Consider the following 16,726-nt stretch of genomic DNA (forward strand, 5'->3'; position numbering starts at 1 on the left):
CAGGAATTTCCCTGATATTGCTGACTCCATGATAACCTCTTTATTTTTTCTCTGCCACCTTGCCTGGATGCCTCCTACCTTCTTCAGATGGTTTGAGCAAAGAACACATCAAAAGGTGTAGGCATGTCTCTCATCAGCTAAATCCCAGCAGTCAGGTTATCTGAAATCTTTTTCTTTCACTGGAAAGTGCCTTCAGGGGTTCTCATTGTGTACCCCAAAAGTACACAGCAAAACAGCTCTCGAGAAGAGGCAGCAGCAGCACCCCCATCCTGCTCCCTGTTTCACTCTGTGTTCACAGTAACCCCCCTGCTTTGATCTCTTGCCAAGAATAACACAGACAGTCTATTAAAACATCTTTAATGACATGATACATTTAAAAATATCTAACGTGCAACTCAAAGAAATTAATATGAAGCTTAAGTCTGTTTCCACAGCCCTCTAAACTTGACTGGCAGGTTCCAAGCCTTCATTAATTGACCTGAAAATGCATGAATACCCCAATATTATGGGGTGTGTGTGTCCTATATTATCAGTTGGGAGCACAAGGGACGAATAATCAGATTTGAAAGGATTTAGGTGCCATGGTAGCTTTAAAAATCCTGCAAGGCTCATCACTGCATCTGTGAGCATTTACATTTCTGTTTAAAGTGGTCTGAAAAGCCTTGGAGACACTTGTCCCCGAGGCTCTTAACAGTCTGTGTGTTTAATTCTCTGAAGCAGTTGAGAAGAGAGCTCTAAATGCCTTAGTCAAAGGACAGTGCTTGTGAATCGATCCCTTTTCTTCACAGTAACTCAGAATTTGGACAGCACCTCATCTTTCAGACATGCAGAACAGAGCAGAGGAGCTGGAATGACTGCCAGGTCCCAGGGGAATGCTGATTATTAGATCATAAAGTAGCTCTGGTCATGGTGAAATATGAAAGTGACAATTCAGAAAGCTTCTGTTCCTGAGTCTGCTCTGCTCTAAAGGGCAGTGTCAGCTGAGACACTGCCAGAGTCAGCAAGAGAAGCAGGTCAGTGCAAATGAACAAACAGGTGAGCCTCAGCCCAGCAGGAGCCCAGCTTTAGTAAATGTGAAATTAAATGTGTTCATTTGAGTCCTTATTAAAGAGTTTAAATTGGCAATTTTAACCCTGTGTGGCCGTGACTCAGCTGAGAGACAAAAACTCAGCTTTGTGTCTGTGCCCTGTGTTTCTCCTTTGATCCTCTGCACATTTTGTAGAGGCCAAGACTAAGAAGGATTGGTTTTGAAGGATTCCTGGTCAGCGAGGAGTGTTCATTGGAAGGGACACGTGGCCACCATCACTGACATGGAAGCACAGACAGATCAGACCTAACATACCTGCATTTTCCCTAGAACAGGGAAGCAGTTGGCTCTTATATTCTGACTCTGTTTTAATGCCCCTCCAGTCTTCACTAATAGCAATACTGCAGGTATCATCTCTTGAGAGGCCACAGAAGAGGACAGAGCACATTTTTCAGATACCACCTCTTCTGATTTGACAGGATTATACAGTATTAGCTTCACAACAGCTCAGGGCCTGCCTGCTCAGAGGCATCATTTCATGTCTGACATGAGTAATCCCAGCTGTAGCCCAAGGAAGAGCCATGCAGGCTGTTCTTGTTTGGAGAATGAGTAGCTTGCCATCCACCAGGAATCACAGACTTCCTGTGGAGCAGGCTCCATTGTCTCAAAGTACAGCAGTGCAAGTACCAGCAAGTTGCTGGGAGCCCTGCAGGAAACTCACTTACATCCTCCAGTGTGATTCTGTCTGGACCCTGTTAACTGTGCTCTGCCAAGTCCTGAGTCACAGAGAACCATCAGTCGTTGAAAACGCTGCTGTTCCTGTGGCTGGGGCTGCTCTCCTTGGCCATCACTTGGTACGAGATGCGCAGGAAGGAGCCCACGAGCAGCACCACGAAGAGGATCAGGAGCAAGGACCAGACCCCCGGCTCGATGCCCTTGAGGGAGCTTGGGCTGTCCTGGGGGATGCTGCTGGTCAGACTCAGCAGGTAGCCAAGAGTCCAGCCAGATGATCTGTCACCCATCTATTGAAATAAAAAGGAGAGGTCAGAAGAGAAGGAGCATGGCCTGGACCCCAGCTGTGGTTGTGTGCATGGGCCCAAGGCTTTGGATGTATTATCTGAGATTGAGGCAAGGATTTGGCTTGCAGAGAGGAGCTCTCCCACTCTGAGTGCCCTGAGAACACCAACAGGCCTTAATGGTACTTCCACCCACACCTCTGCCCGTGGGCATGGGCACTCCATGTCAGCTCTGGCCTGGGCAGCCCCCTCTCTCCTGAGCTCTGCTGTAGGGGAGGGCTGTTCTCTGCTTACTGATGGGTTGTTCTAGTGGATCTCAAATCTGCATTGTGGATGGTTGTCTCTCTGGCCCTGGTTGAACCTCAGACCTATGGTTTAGGTTGCTTGTCTCTGTCTTTCCAGGCTGGGCTCCCTGGGGATCCTGGACCTACCTCATTACCTTGCCTTTTCTGATGGTCACTACTTGGCCCTGCTCAGTGGGACCATGGCTGTGATTGTCAGTTGTGAAGAGGTCTAGGAACAGGCTTTCTTTTCTTTTGTGAAGGGGATGACCTGAATCTAATTCTCCTGTCCTTAGGGCCTCCAGATCCTGGGGCAATTTCAGGTCTTATTACAGATTAGGTTAGATTATTAGATATTAGGAAGAAATTCTTCTCTGGGAGGGTGATGAGTGCCCAGAGAAGCTGTGGCTGCCCCTGGATCTCTGGAAGTGTCCAAGGCCAGGTTGGATGGGGATTGGAGATAGTGGAAGGTGTCCCTGCCCATGGCAGAGGTGGAATGAGAGGAGCTTTAAGTTTCCTTCCAATCCAAAAGCAGTCTAGGATTCTATGATGATAAGGTATTTATCAACCCTCATGAGTATGAAGATGGTTGCAGAAAGGTAGAGAAGCACCTTTTGGCTCAGGAAATGTTACCAGCAGCTTGTCCTTAGCATTAAGTGGAGGTCAAGCTGTACTTCCTTCCCTGTCAACACAGATTTCTAAAGATAGTGCTGATCCACAGAAGATTTTTGAATTTTTTTTCTTAACCCATGTGTTTTTCAGAGAGGACAAGTCTAATCCCTGGCTCTTTGACACTGGTTTTCTTGTTTTTCACAGCTGTGAATCCATTTTACAAAAGTGTCCTGCTGGAGAAGCCCAGCTGGTTAGGGCCTGTCTGTGTGGGAGCAGGCTGGCTGTGCTGGGAGCTGCCCTCCTGGTCACTGGGAGCACTGTGCTGTAGGGACTGACCTTCTGGAATGCAGTCCAAGCAGGCTGGTCAAAGTCAAGTGTGTATCCTCTTGTACTGAGATGGAAGATGAAGGCAGACACAGTGCAGTAATCAACAAGTGTATCCAGGCTTGCTTGGGACTCTCTAACCAGCTGGTGCCATTTCCAGAACAAAAAAAAAAAAAAGATGGGGGAGAAAAAGAAGAGAAGTAAATAAGAGCTGAATTTCAGGCCTGCTACAGCCTCTCCTTTCCTATTGTGAAACTGGCTGTGGGACTGGAGGAGGGGTTTGTGTCCTGTGCAGACTGAAGCCACGTTTCCTGCACTCCCTGGGCTGTGGGTAGAAATCCATGTCATCTGTTACTGTGTTCCCATCTGACTAAGGCAGATCCAAGAGCAGCAGGACTGACAGCCAGGTTGCCTTGCTGGTGACTTGCTTGGTAGGATTGATTCCCTGCTCTCTAATTAGGTTGAGCTGATGCTGCAGCCTTTCTCCCAACTGGAACATTGGGATCTTTCTCCTCCTTCCAGAAGAAAATGCTTTAGGGGATTGCTTATGGCTCATTAACAAACGCTGGAGAAATTGCCCCATTTGAATGTTACTGTGGATGCTCCATCAGTGGAAATGCAAATTAGGGTGACCTCATAACCACCAACTCAGGGAAAGAAGTGACAAACTCCCTCTGGCTTGGGCTCCACGGGCCCAGGTGAAATGGGAGCAACCTGGAGTCTGAGTGGACGTGTCCCTTGCACTTAAGGACAGAAGGATAACAGAAAGACCAAGGTGATGTGCAGGAGTGAGTAGACAACCTTTCTGTTTACTCCTTAAAATACTGTAAAAGGTATTTGTGGACTTTTCATTGAATTAGGTCTAGGTGTTACCAGCAGCAGCTGGGATTTGAGAGGAAGGAAAATAAGTGGAGCTTGTTTCTTCAAAGTAAAAAAAAACCAAACCAACCAACCAACCAAACAAACAAACAAAAAAAAAAAAACCCAAAGAAAAGCCCCACAAAAAACCAAAATCCACATAATCCAGACAAATCCAAATTTTTCCCTGAGGGAGCTGGTTAGTTACAGCTCTCAGTCTGAGCCCTGAGGGCTTTTGCAGCAAATTGTTCCTTGCTTCCCTCCCTCCCTGCACACCTAGTTACTCCACAGTCACCTCTTTGACAGACATCCCACACAGCCTCTGGACAGCCTGGCCCAAGTCAGGAGAAGGTGCAGTTCCTCTCATGAAGTCCATGGCCTCAGAAACCACCTACAACAGCAGAAATAATCAATCAGGTGGGACTGTGCCCTGTGTCCTTGCCCTGCACACCAGAAATTGCCCCTAGGCAAGTGAGGGGCAGTGGCTGAGCGTTGCCAGGGTGCCCTTGGTGTGCAGGGTTGGTTCCAGTGCCCTGGAAGGGCTCAAGGGACATGAACAGAGCTGTTGCTGTGTGGAGATGGAAACAGATCTGTTCCCAGCATGCATCCTGCAGCCTTCCTGGCCCTGCCTGGATAAGTAGACTGGTCATAGAATCAAAAATTCATATTGGTTGCAGAAGATGTCTAAAATCAAGTTCAGCCATTAACCCAGAACTGCCAAGCCCACCACTAAACAATGTCCCCAAGTGCCACATCCTACACAGCTTTTAAATCCCACCAGGGATGGTGATTCCACCACTGCCCTGGGCAGCCCATTGGTGACAACCCTTTGGTGAAGAAATTTTCCCTAATATCCAGTCTAAACCTCTCCTAGCACAGGCCGAGGCCGTTCCCTCTGCTCCTGTCCCTGTTCCCTGGAGCACAGCCCGACCCCCCGGCTGTCCCCTCCTGTCAGGAGCTGTGCAGAGCCACAAGGGCCCCCTGAGCCTCCTTTGCTCCAGGCTCAGCCCCTGCCCAGCTCCCTCAGCCCCTCCTGGGGCTCCAGACCCTTCCCCAGCTCCATTCCCTTCCCTGGACATGCTCCAGCCCCTCAGTGTCCTTCTTGCCCAAAACTGAGCACAATATTCATGTGTAACCTCACCAGTGCTGAGGACTAGGAGATGATCCCAATGCTCCTCAGCACCATGTCCATGGGAGACTCAGGAGCAGGGAGCTGGGGAAATTTCCATAGTTACCCTCCCTGGAAATGCCCTCAGCTTGTCCTAGGATCTTGAGCTACTCCTGGCTTAACAATCCAATGACTTTGGCCACTAAGCCCAGGTTCTCAGGCAGAAAGGTGCTTGTGGGGCAGCATGACCAGAAGTTGGTAAGAGAGGGGCAGAGGATCTCCAGCTTTACCACAGGCCTGGTGTGGGAAGAGCTGCTCAGCACACAGCTCCTGACTGTCCCATCCCTGCTGGCTCCTGCTCAGCACACAGCTCCTGACTGTCCCATCCCTGCTGGCTCCTGCTCAGCACACAGCTCCTGACTGTCCCATCCCTGCTGGCTCCATGGAGCCCTAGAGTTGGTCTCAGCAGCAACATTGAGGAGACATAGATGAAAAAAGCTCCCCCACAGTCCCTGTGGGAAGCCAGTGGTCCATGTTTGAACAGCTGTGTGGCAAAGAGGGGGAGAGGGAGGAGTGTCATGGTCTGGATCTATTCCCACTGTATTGATTAATGGTCAAACTGGTCCCATTTCATGGGTTCCTCATGCCAGTTGCTTATCCCAGTGTAAATGAGAACTCACCAGAAGCCTGGTCCGAAGGGGCTTGAGACCACTGCTGAAGAAGCTGCAGGAGGAAGAGTTGAGCAGGTTTTGCACGAGGTTCATGCAGGCTGTAGGGTTGCTGGAGCCTGTGATGTTGAAGACCTCCTTAGGGCCAGGGATGTCCCAGGTGTCATCACTGGCAGCACAAGGCCCAGCATGCACCGACTGCCACTGCACCTCCTGGGAGTAGCTGAGGGGCCAGCAGGGATTGGACACGGTTTTAGCACTTCTCTGATCCTGGAGGCAGAGTAAAACAAGGAGCAGGAGAGGACATTGGCATCCCAGGGCTTCACACAGGAAGACAAAATGTAACAAGGTTAGGAACAGCTTTCCCCAAACACCCAGTGCTGAGATTGAGCAGGGAGGCTGTGAAAGCTTTGCCAAATTTTATGGCAAATCTTGAGTCAACCACGAAGCCCAGCCAGGTCCCAGCTGAGCTCAGGGTCAGTGCAGTGACTGGACCTGCTGAGAGGTGATGAGTCCCAGCCCTACCACCCTCCCTTAGAGCACAAATACAATCTCATGCATCCTGTGCTCTTTCTAGTTGCAAGAGGAAGGCTGTTCTGATCTGCCTTCCACATGGTTCAACCCTGCAAGAATCAGTGGTTCTTATCTCTAGCATGGTTCAACCCTGCAAGAATCAGTGGTTCTTATCTCTAGCAATTTAGCACTATAACTGTGGTGAAATTTGTGTCCAATGTGTGATGGATAAATAAAGGCAAGTGGGGTTTATAGGGAAGAAAGTGAAGGGGCAGGGAGCAGTTATTTCCTGAAAAAAATAATTTTGATGAGGACTACAGTGATTCTTGAGTTTGTACCATCCTATACTACTCTTTTCCTCCCCCCCATTCCCCAAGTGAAATAAAGTTTGGAAGCACCAAAACACTGGCATGTTTTCAAAATGAAATATTGCTCTTTTAAAGATGCTTCAGGGTTAAAGTCAGCAAAAGAACTATCCCAAATGGAAGGTCCCAGTTGGTTCCTGGGTGCTCCCATTCTAGGATGGAGGAGCAGTTCCTGGGAGCCAAGGCAAGCCTTGCCTCTCCTCACCCTGAAGGTGATGTTGGCACCTCTGAAGAGCAATTTTTGCTTGTGTGTGTTAAGTAGGAGCCAAACAGAACCTGTAAGTAGGAAACCCTTGAATTGGTGCCTGTGTGTCTGCTTTACAAATGCACTGGGTTTTTCTAATGTATGGAAACAGCCTCTACTAAAGAGGGATTGACTTTCCAGTGATCGACACTGGGCTCATTTCCACACCTCGTGCAGCTGCCATTTGGTGGCGTTGTGCCCCTGAGCAGGCACTGGATGAGCACAGAGAGCAGACACTCACACTCACACTCACACTCACCTGGATGAGCAGACACTCACACTCACACTCAGCTGGATGAGCACAGAGAGCAGACACTCACACTGACACTCAGCTGGATGAGCAGAGAGAGCAGACACTCACACTCACACTCACCTGGATGAGCACAGAGAGCAGACACTCACACTCACACTGACACTCAGCTGGATGAGCACAGAGAGCAGACACTCCCACTCACACTCACCTGGATGAGCAGAGAGAGCAGACACTCCCACTCACACTCACCTGGATGAGCACAGAGAGCAGACACTCACACTCACCTGGATGAGCAGAGAGAGCAGACACTCACACTCACACTGACACTCAGCTGGATGAGCACAGAGAGCAGACACTCACACTCACACTCATCTGGATGAGCACAGACAGCAGACACTCCCACTCACACTCACCTGGATGAGCAGACACTCACACTCACACTCACCTGGATGAGCACAGAGCAGACACTCCCACTCACACTCACCTGGATGAGCAGAGAGAGCAGACACTCACACTCACACTCACCTGGATGAGCACAGAGCAGACACTCACACTCACACTCACCTGGATGAGCACAGAGAGCAGACACTCACACTCACACTCACCTGGATGAACACAGAGCAGACACTCACACTCACACTCATCTGGATGAGCACAGAGCAGACACTCACACTCAGCTGGATGAGCACAGACAGCAGACACTCACACTCACACTCACCTGGATAAGCAGACACTCACACTCACGCTCACCTGGATGAGCACAGAGAGCAGACACTCACACTCAGCTGGACGAGCAGAGAGAGCAGACACCCTCCCACTCACACTCACCCTCACCTGCAGGAGCACAGAGAGCAGACACTCACACTCACCCTCCCACTCCCACTCCCCCTCACCTGCAGGAGCACAGAGAGCAGACACTCACCCTCACCCTCACCCTCACCTGCAGGAGCACAGAGAGCAGACACTCACACTCACACTCACACTCACCTGCAGGAGCACAGAGAGCAGACACTCCCACTCACCCTCACCCTCACCTGCAGGAGCACAGAGAGCAGACACTCACACTCACACTCACCCTCACCCTCACCTGCAGGAGCACAGAGAGCCGACACTCACACTCCCCCTCACCCTCACCCTCACCCTCACCTGCAGGAGCACAGAGAGCAGACACTCACACTCACCCTCACACTCACACTCACCTGCAGGAGCACAGAGAGCAGACACTCACACTCACCCTCCCACTCCCACTCCCCCTCACCTGCAGGAGCACAGAGAGCAGACACTCACACTCCCCCTCACCCTCCCCCTCACCCTCACCTGCAGGAGCACAGAGAGCAGACACTCACACTCACCCTCACACTCACACTCACCTGCAGGAGCACAGAGAGCCGACACTCACACTCCCCCTCACCCTCCCCCTCACCCTCACCTGCAGGAGCACAGACACCAGGCTGCTGCGGAGCTGCTCCGTGCCGTGGCAGGGGCAGTGCCGGGTGTGCACCCTGCGTGTCTGCCCGTAGAGCTGCAGCCTCGCTCCCTCCTCTGGCGCCTGCTGCTCCTCTTCCAGCTCAGAAGTGAGCAGTGCTGAGGTTCTTCCCACGGCCAGGACTGCTGCCATGCCCTTCCTGGAGGGCACCAACTGCCCTTGCCAGTCGTACTGACCCAAAAAGAACAAGAGAGGTCAATCCTTGAGACTTCTGCATCTCGGTCACAGCCAAGTGGCACCATTAGTGCACAGGGAGGGAAAGCAGCTCCATGGTGCCCACAGCCCAACTCTTTTTTGCCCACAGGACATAAGGATGCTGAAGCAGTGGCTTTGGAGGGAACAGAAGAGCCAGTGTACAGGCACTGCCACCTGCACAGAGCCTTCCCCCAGCCTGTGGGGGCAAACAGGGCTGCCCAGGCTGGATGGCTGCACTGGCAGTGGTCCCAGCAGGCAGGAGAAGGGGACAGTGAGAGGGTGCTGGGGAGTGGCAGGGACGTTTCCAAGAGGGCAGATATGGGTTTCAAGTGCTGCCTTGATACTAAAGTGATCCTTCTGTCAGAGGAACCCTGTGGCATCATCTCCTGGAGTCCTGCAGAACTGACTTTGGCAATGCTGACGTTTGCAGCGCAGGCAGGAGAGTTTACATGGGGCAAACACTCTGTGCCTGGCTGGAGGAGGCTGCCAACAGGTCTGACAATCCCCTAACCAGTGAGTGCTTGCTGCTGGTTATCAGAATTACTTTTCACATCCCTGATGAGGGATAACTCAGTCTAACCCACTTTCTCTTGCCCTCTGAGTTCTTTTTGAGACCCTTTGGCTTGAGAAGTGATGGGTGAAACAAGGAAACTGAAATTATTTTCTTTTTGTTTAGCAAGTGCTTTCTAAATACAGAGCAGGCCTCCCTGGTGTCTCACTGAGAGAGGCTTTTGCTTTGGCAGCAACAGAACCTGCTTCTCTGCCATCCACAAGACTCCCCATGGGCCAGCTGGACTCCAGTGGGAATCCCACAGCACTCCTCAAACACCAGCAACTCCTGTTTGACAGAGGCACTGAGCTACAGCTGCACTGGAGCTCTTGGGGATGCCCCATGGCCAGGCTGTGTAAGGTCACCCACGTGAGCATCCTGGATGTGCTGGCCAGGGAGCCCCATGTCTGATAGGGAACTATCATGGATAGTTCATGGGAGGATGCATGGATAGGTCATGGAAGGATGTGTCCTATGCATGGATAGTTCATGGAAGGATGCATGGATAGGTCATGGAAGGATGTGTCCTATGCATGGATAGTTCATGGAAGGATGCATGGATAGGTCATGGAAGGATGTGTCCTATGCATGGATAGTTCATGGAAGGCCAGAGCAGAGATTTGGTTCTTCAGCCTAGTAATGACCATGGAACCACAGAATGGTTTGGGTTGGGAGGAATATTAAAGCTCACCTCATTCCAACCCCCTGCCATGGGCAGGGACACCTTCCACTGTCCCAGGCTGCTCCAAGCCCTGTCCAGCCTGGTTTTGGGCACTGCCAGGGGTGGGGGGATCCAGGGGCAGCCCCAGCTGATCTGGGCACCCTGTGCCAGGGCCTCACCTCCTCACCTCAACCAGCTGGTGCTGGATCTAAGCTGCCTCCTCTGAAAGGCAGTGGAAGTTGTGCTGAAGCATTGTTTTAAGTACAGGGGTCTACCCATCCCACCACTTGTGTCTGTCTCTTAACAGGAGCTGCTCAGCCCAGCTCTGTGTGCCCCAGGGAGAATCATCCTTTACCTTGAAGAAGTTCTCCAGGACATAGTTAACAGCAACCCAATTGAATGCTTCTTCCTCTGGGCTGGACAGGATCTGTGCCCCTTGAAAGCTGAAGGGGGATGACTTCAGGGTGTCAGTCAGAGCTGCAAGGAGACTGGCAGAGAGGATGGGATGGGTGAGGCTAAACACAAAAGAAAAAGAAGGCACATTTGATGTTACAGGACCCTGCCAGGAGCTGCCTGCAGTGGGGGCACACTGCAGGGCCTCTGCTGTGCTCCCTGCTTTGGGAATAGCCCAGAGACACAGTGACAATCCCACTCCTGCTGCTGCTTCCCTCTCCCCTCACATGGCACTGGGGACAAGAACAGCAGAGAGCTGGTTTGAACAATTGTGCCACTGTTTAAGAATTTAGGACCTCAGTACTCTCTGTCACTGAGGAAATCCTCTGGCCCTATCCCACTGGCCTGCTCCCCTCCAGACCTCACTTTTCCCCAGTGTCTAAAAGGAGATAAAGGTCCCAGTAATGTGGTGACTGACAAGAGGTCCACAAGAGTGTGTGGGATAAGGGGAACCTTCTCACCACCATTTCCAATGTGCTGACGAGAAGCCCTTGGGCTGTCACACAAACTGAAACCACTTGAGCTTCCACACTGATGGGTGTTTTCCCAAGTACTAATTGTGAAAGTGTAATTGTGAAGGAGACACTGCCAGCCTGGCAGCAGTTGCAGGACTGTCATCTTCATGGCTGCCTGGGGCAGCACATGGAGACACAGCCATGCCATGCTCCTCTCCTCAGGGCCTGGGGAAGCTTTACCTGGCTAGCACATTAGGGGTGGCTCACCCTGCCTGTTACAGAATGATCCCGTGATGTGTGCTGGTCTCTGGGTGTGGGTTTGCAACATTCACTCACTTCAGCTGCCTCATGCTGGCAGTGGCTCCCAGGTACAGGGGGGTTTGGCTGTGCTGCTCTGCTGGGATCTCGTTCTGGGCCCAGTTCAAACATGGCTCCAAGCTCTTCCCAGCTTTCTGAGGAGAATCTGAGTAGCTGGAGACTCCTGGACCTGAGGACCATGGAACAGAATGGAATTTCAAGGGAAGTTATGGGAGAACTGTGAGAGCTGTTACCCCAAAGATTGCTATCCTAGGACATGGTTAAGACAGAACCTGTCACAGCTGGAATGAAGGAGGTCTTCCAGGTATCCATCCTGCTAAAATATGGAACTGGGACCAAAATATGCATAGAAATCCCAAATTACACTAAGACTACTGTAGCTCTGCAGCTGAGACATCTATACCAGCCACATGACTGCTGCAACAGCTGAGGCTGTCTCAGCCCACAGAGGAGGAAGTGTGGCTTTAGTTGCTATAGAAATAAGCAAGGGACACAGAGGCTGATGTGTCACCTCTGTCCTCCAGCCACTGAGCCCCTGCTGGCAAGCAAGACACCCCTGCCCTGGAGGAAGCCAGTGCTCTGCAGAGGGAAGCTGTGTGCCAGCCTTGACTCATTTTTCCAGCAAGTCATGGGGTCTTAAATGTTCGTTTTGAACTACTACCCAGGAAGAGTCTCCCTTCCCCACCCTCCTGATTCCCTCAGCAGGTGCTTTGCTCTCTGTGGCTGTGCTGCCATGCAGGCAGGGCCACTCACACCTGGGCTCCAGCCCTGCCTGGGCCTCTTGTGCTGCTGCTGGCAGCAAACTGCCTCACAGAGCTGCTGCTTAACCCAGCCACTGAATGAGGGACATGAACAAGGTTTCAGGGAGCCCTTCTTGCATCTTCTGTGTGTGATTTGTGCTGTTTACAGCCTGCAAGGGCACAAACCCTGTTCCCTGCTTGCTGTGCAGCTGCCCTCCCACAGCACACTGCTGCTGAGGGCTCAGTCCTTCCCAGCATCCCACTACAACCAGGCTTCAACATCAAAGCAAGATTAGGAGATAGGGAAGGAAAACCCCATGCATTAATGCATGAAACCCTCTCAGCTGGCATTGGCAGGGCCAAACTGATTCAAATTTCTGAGGAAAACCCCAAAATTCTCTGAAATTGGACACCTAAAGGCAAGCTGAACTCATGCTTGTGCTGTCAAATGCCATATAGGGGATTGGAGTCTTTTCAATTTTCAAGCTCTGTTGTCCTGGAGCTACCCCACTCACTGCCCATGGCACAGTCAGGAGGAGGCAGAAGACACCAGGAATCATCCTGCAGTCAGATTTGTCTCCATTGCTGTTCACTGCCTCTCCTGGGTGAGAAGCTCCAGCAGCCTTGGTCCTACCACTGATCCATGTGGACATCAGGACAAGCACATCCCCTCTGCATGCTTCCCTGCCTGCAGCAGCCCCAAAATCCTGACACTGCTACTGCCAAGTGCCTGATGTCCAGCTGTGTGTGGCTAAATCTGCCCAGTGGAGAAGAGCCATGCTGAAAAGAAGCAACTTGTGCTTCACCATTTCTGTGCACAGCTGGGTGGTGCAGGAGCCAAGGAATTTGTGGCACTGGTCCATGCACAGGTCTCTGTTTTTCCATCCATCCCATGGCAGTCTCACAGACCATTGAGCAGGAAATGGGCACCTTACCTTGCACAGGACAGGAACTGCATCCTCTGATCACCCCGGTCTCATTTGCCTTGGTGGTTGTCCACTGGTAGATGAAGAGGATGGTGTGGGATGGGCCAGCATCCAGAACAATGCCATACTGGAAAAACCCCAGAACATTCTACTGAAAACCACTACTGAATGCATGCTGATTGATATTGTAGGGTTACCCAGCATATACAGTATTCTGGGTGACCCCTGGGCCTGCACTGCAGTGTTTGAGTTTGCTTGTTACATTCAAAGAGCAGCCAAAGCCAGAAGATGATGAGGATTTGCAGGGAGCCATCTGCATTTCTGAATATATATGAGGAACAGCAGGAGTGGAGAAATGCCCAGAAATACATCAGCCCTACAGTGGCATGTGCTGGAGCTGCTCCTGAAAGCAGGCAGAGGGCTGCTCCTGAGAGCTGAGCCACCTGGAGCTCAGGAAAAACAGGTCCTAAAGCAGTGGGAGATGGCACTGTACGAGTTCTCCACGGATTCTGGGACTCAAACTGCTGCTGATTGGTTTGCTCAGGCTTTTGTGCAGGGGTTGGAGGGCTGCAGCTCACTTGTCCCAAGGAGCCCTGTGTCTCTTTGATGTCCCACTGCAGTGATGGTGTGACACAGGCTAGGTTTGCCCTGATGTGTGCAGAGCTGTGGGAGCTGCAGCAACCAGCACAGACACTGTACAGCACAGCAGCCCTCAGAGAAAGAGATGATGTCTTGGCAGGAAGAGCAGCAGCAGTGGACATGAGCAGCTCAGCCCCTTGTCCCCTGGCAGCTCTCTGTCTCTTTGTCCCCAGTGTTTGTCTGTTTGCTGCTGACCCAGCCTTGCTGCTCTCAGTATATGATGAGCAAGTGGAGGCCACTGGACTACCCTGCAGCACGGCTCTGGATGTCCCCACATCCAAAATAGCTCCAGACCTAGCCTGGGGCTCCTCTGCTCCTATTACATGACCCCAGTTTGGGATATCTCCTACCCAGAGAGGAAGGAAACCCATGAGCTGCATGGCAGTGTGTGGTCGAAGCTGGATCTCACACACAAATAGAGCTGTGACTGAGTGGGAGGAGAAACCTCCTGAGAGGTTGATGTTAATGCCACCAGAAGGGTTTCAGCACCAGACTGAGCTGGCTGCAGGCTCTCAGTGAGGCTGGCTGCTTGCTGCCCTCCTGGAGCTCCCAGTTGCACCAGTCCAGGCACCCAGGCCAGGGGCTGGGGCTGGGCTGGAGCAGCAATGCGGAAGGGAAGGAACAGGAGCTCCCTGCCCGAGCCTGCTGGCACCCTCCCACACCAGTGACAGCTCGGGTTTCTAGCAGGGACATGTTGGCTGCTGCAGAAGAGGAAGAAAGGAATGGCATTGGTGGAGAAATATGGATTTTTTTTTCCTCCTTCAGAAAATTAGAGGCTGCTGCTGGGAGCGCAAGGGAGAAGGGGAGGGATCACCACATTTATGTCCAGCTCAACACCAGGAAAGGACAGAACAAGGAGCATTAAGGGGTTTTTAATCCAGATTTGTTTCTGAGAGGAGCATGGAGGAGGGCTGCTATCTCTAAATACACAGGCTAGCCTCCTTCTGTTGGGTTACACCATGGTGTGCCACTGAGCTCACCTCAGCAACGGGAGCATCAGGAGAGAGAGCAGGTGGGCATTAACCCCCCCAGACCTGACCCATCTGTGAGGAGCACACTGGCTCTTTGATTGAAATCAAGATAGGACCAAAGAGAAGAAGGCATGAAAGACAATTTGTTTTTAGGACAGAAGCAGCAGTTCAGGGGCACATTCCTACTGACTTTGGAGCGGGACCTAGCACTTCCCTGCACTGACACCACTGGTTCTTTGTTGCTCTGGCTCAGCTCCTGCCATGGGCTGCCTCCCCTCAGCCTGCCCTGAGCATCTCCACAGATCCATGGACCATATCCAGCCTGTATTCCCTGACCAATCAAAGTGGTGGGTTTGTTTCTGGTTTGAAAACCTACAGCATGTTAAAAGACGCCAACCTGTCCTGACAGTCTTGTCCCAGTTCCCTCCTCGGTTTGTAAGCAGCTCAATAATAAAATAATGTCAAAAGCAACAAATCAGCCCAGCTTAGCTGCCTGTCTCCTCCCTTGGAGAGCCCTTACCTTGGTCCTGAGAAGGGCCACAGGCACATCTTTGGTGGAGACACAGAGCAGCACGATGCCCGTCAGCCCCGCCACGATCACCAGCCAGGGGGGCAGCAGCTCTCGCCAGGACATGAAGAGCGCTCTCCTCTCCCCACAGAGGAAGCAGTGCACAGCAACCCGGCTCTTCTACACCCTTTAAAAAGAGCAGAAAGGCGTGGCCGGGGCCAGGCTCTGAGTTCAGCCCAGCCCCAAGCCACAGGGACCACAGGGAGCGTGGGCCTGGCTGTGATGTGTCAGGCTGCTCTGCTTTCCCTTCCATCCCTGCTGCCCAGACAGAACAGGAGGGCTCCGTGCCCGTCCCAGGGCGAGCTGTGCAACGGCACCGCTGCAACCTCGAAACTGCCCCAGGCAGCGGGGCTGAGGTAAACACAAACGTGGGCTTAACTCAGCTGGGTAATGAGCAGAAAGCAGCCAAAACTCATCCCTTTGGTATTCCACGTCTGGCAGTGTGAGCTTCCACATTAGAAGTGGGGAAACTGCTTGTCATTGGATTTACTTTATTTCTGAGGGCTTGAGCCCCACTTCCTGACAGCCTCCCTGTGGAAAATAACCAAGGCTCAGGCTTCATGAAATACATGCCTGCTTTCTCCTGACAGTGCCACAAAGTCTCATCTCTGCAAATGGAAATTGTGAAGAAAACTCTGTGGCTGCTCACACTGAGGCATTTGGCTGATTGCTCATGTCCACAGACTGGTCATAGATCTGAAAATCAAACCAGGAATAGAAAAAGGCCACTTCTCTCTTTTTGGTGATGTTTCCTCTTTTCATTGCTGTATGCCCATGATGAGGGAAGCCTCAGACACCCCCAGGAACTCAGAATTTTGCTGCATAGGAACATGGAATCACAGAATCTCCCAGGCTGGAAGTGACCCACAAGGATCGAGTCCAACCCCTGGCCCTGAACAGGAACATGGAATCACAGAATCTCTCAGGCTGGAAGTGACCCACAAGGACCGAGTCCAACCCCTGGCCCTGCACAGGAACATGGAATCACAGAATCTCTCAGGCTGGAAGTGACCCACAAGGACTGAGTCCAACCCCAGGCTGGAAGTGACCCACAAGGACTGAGTCCAACCCCTGGCCCTGCACAGGAACATGGAATCACAAAATCTCTCAGGCTGGAAGTGACCCACAAGGACCGACCAACCCCTGGCCCTGCACAGGAACATGGAATCACAGAATCTCTCGGGTTGGAAGTGACCCACAAGGATCGAGTCCAACCCCTGGCCCTGCATAGGACACCCCATGAGTCCCACCATGTGGAAGCTCCTGGAGCAGGTCCTGCAGAGAGCTGCTGAGTTGGTCAAGGCTCTGGAACATTTCTCTTGTGAGGAAAGGCTGAGGGAGCTGGGCCTGTTCAGCCTGGAGAAGTGACAGCCCAGAGGGGAGCTCATCGATGTGTATGAGTGTCTAAAGGGCAGTGTCAGAGCATGGACCAGACTCTGCTGGTGCCCAGCAGTGGACAAGAGGCAGCACTGACACCCAGGGAGTTCCACCCAAA

General features: G+C 52.0%; 1 protein-coding gene across 1 annotated transcript; it reads right to left on the reverse strand.

Moving 5' to 3' along the window:
* Positions 1 to 341: 341 nt before the first annotated feature.
* LOC136564828 (ectonucleoside triphosphate diphosphohydrolase 2-like) lies at positions 342 to 15,297 on the reverse strand. Its single transcript, XM_066563106.1, has 9 exons — positions 15,184 to 15,297; positions 13,063 to 13,180; positions 11,406 to 11,556; positions 10,517 to 10,676; positions 8,699 to 8,926; positions 5,907 to 6,164; positions 4,414 to 4,509; positions 3,273 to 3,404; positions 342 to 2,049 (listed from the first exon to the last, which is right to left on the reverse strand). Exons 1-9 carry the CDS (start codon positions 15,295 to 15,297, stop codon positions 1,822 to 1,824), a joined length of 1,485 nt encoding a protein of 494 aa, XP_066419203.1. The 3' UTR covers positions 342 to 1,821.
* Positions 15,298 to 16,726: the final 1,429 nt, after the last annotated feature.

This window comes from Molothrus aeneus, chromosome 19 (assembly GCF_037042795.1).
Source record: "Molothrus aeneus isolate 106 chromosome 19, BPBGC_Maene_1.0, whole genome shotgun sequence".
Taxonomy (NCBI): Eukaryota; Metazoa; Chordata; class Aves; order Passeriformes; family Icteridae; genus Molothrus; species Molothrus aeneus.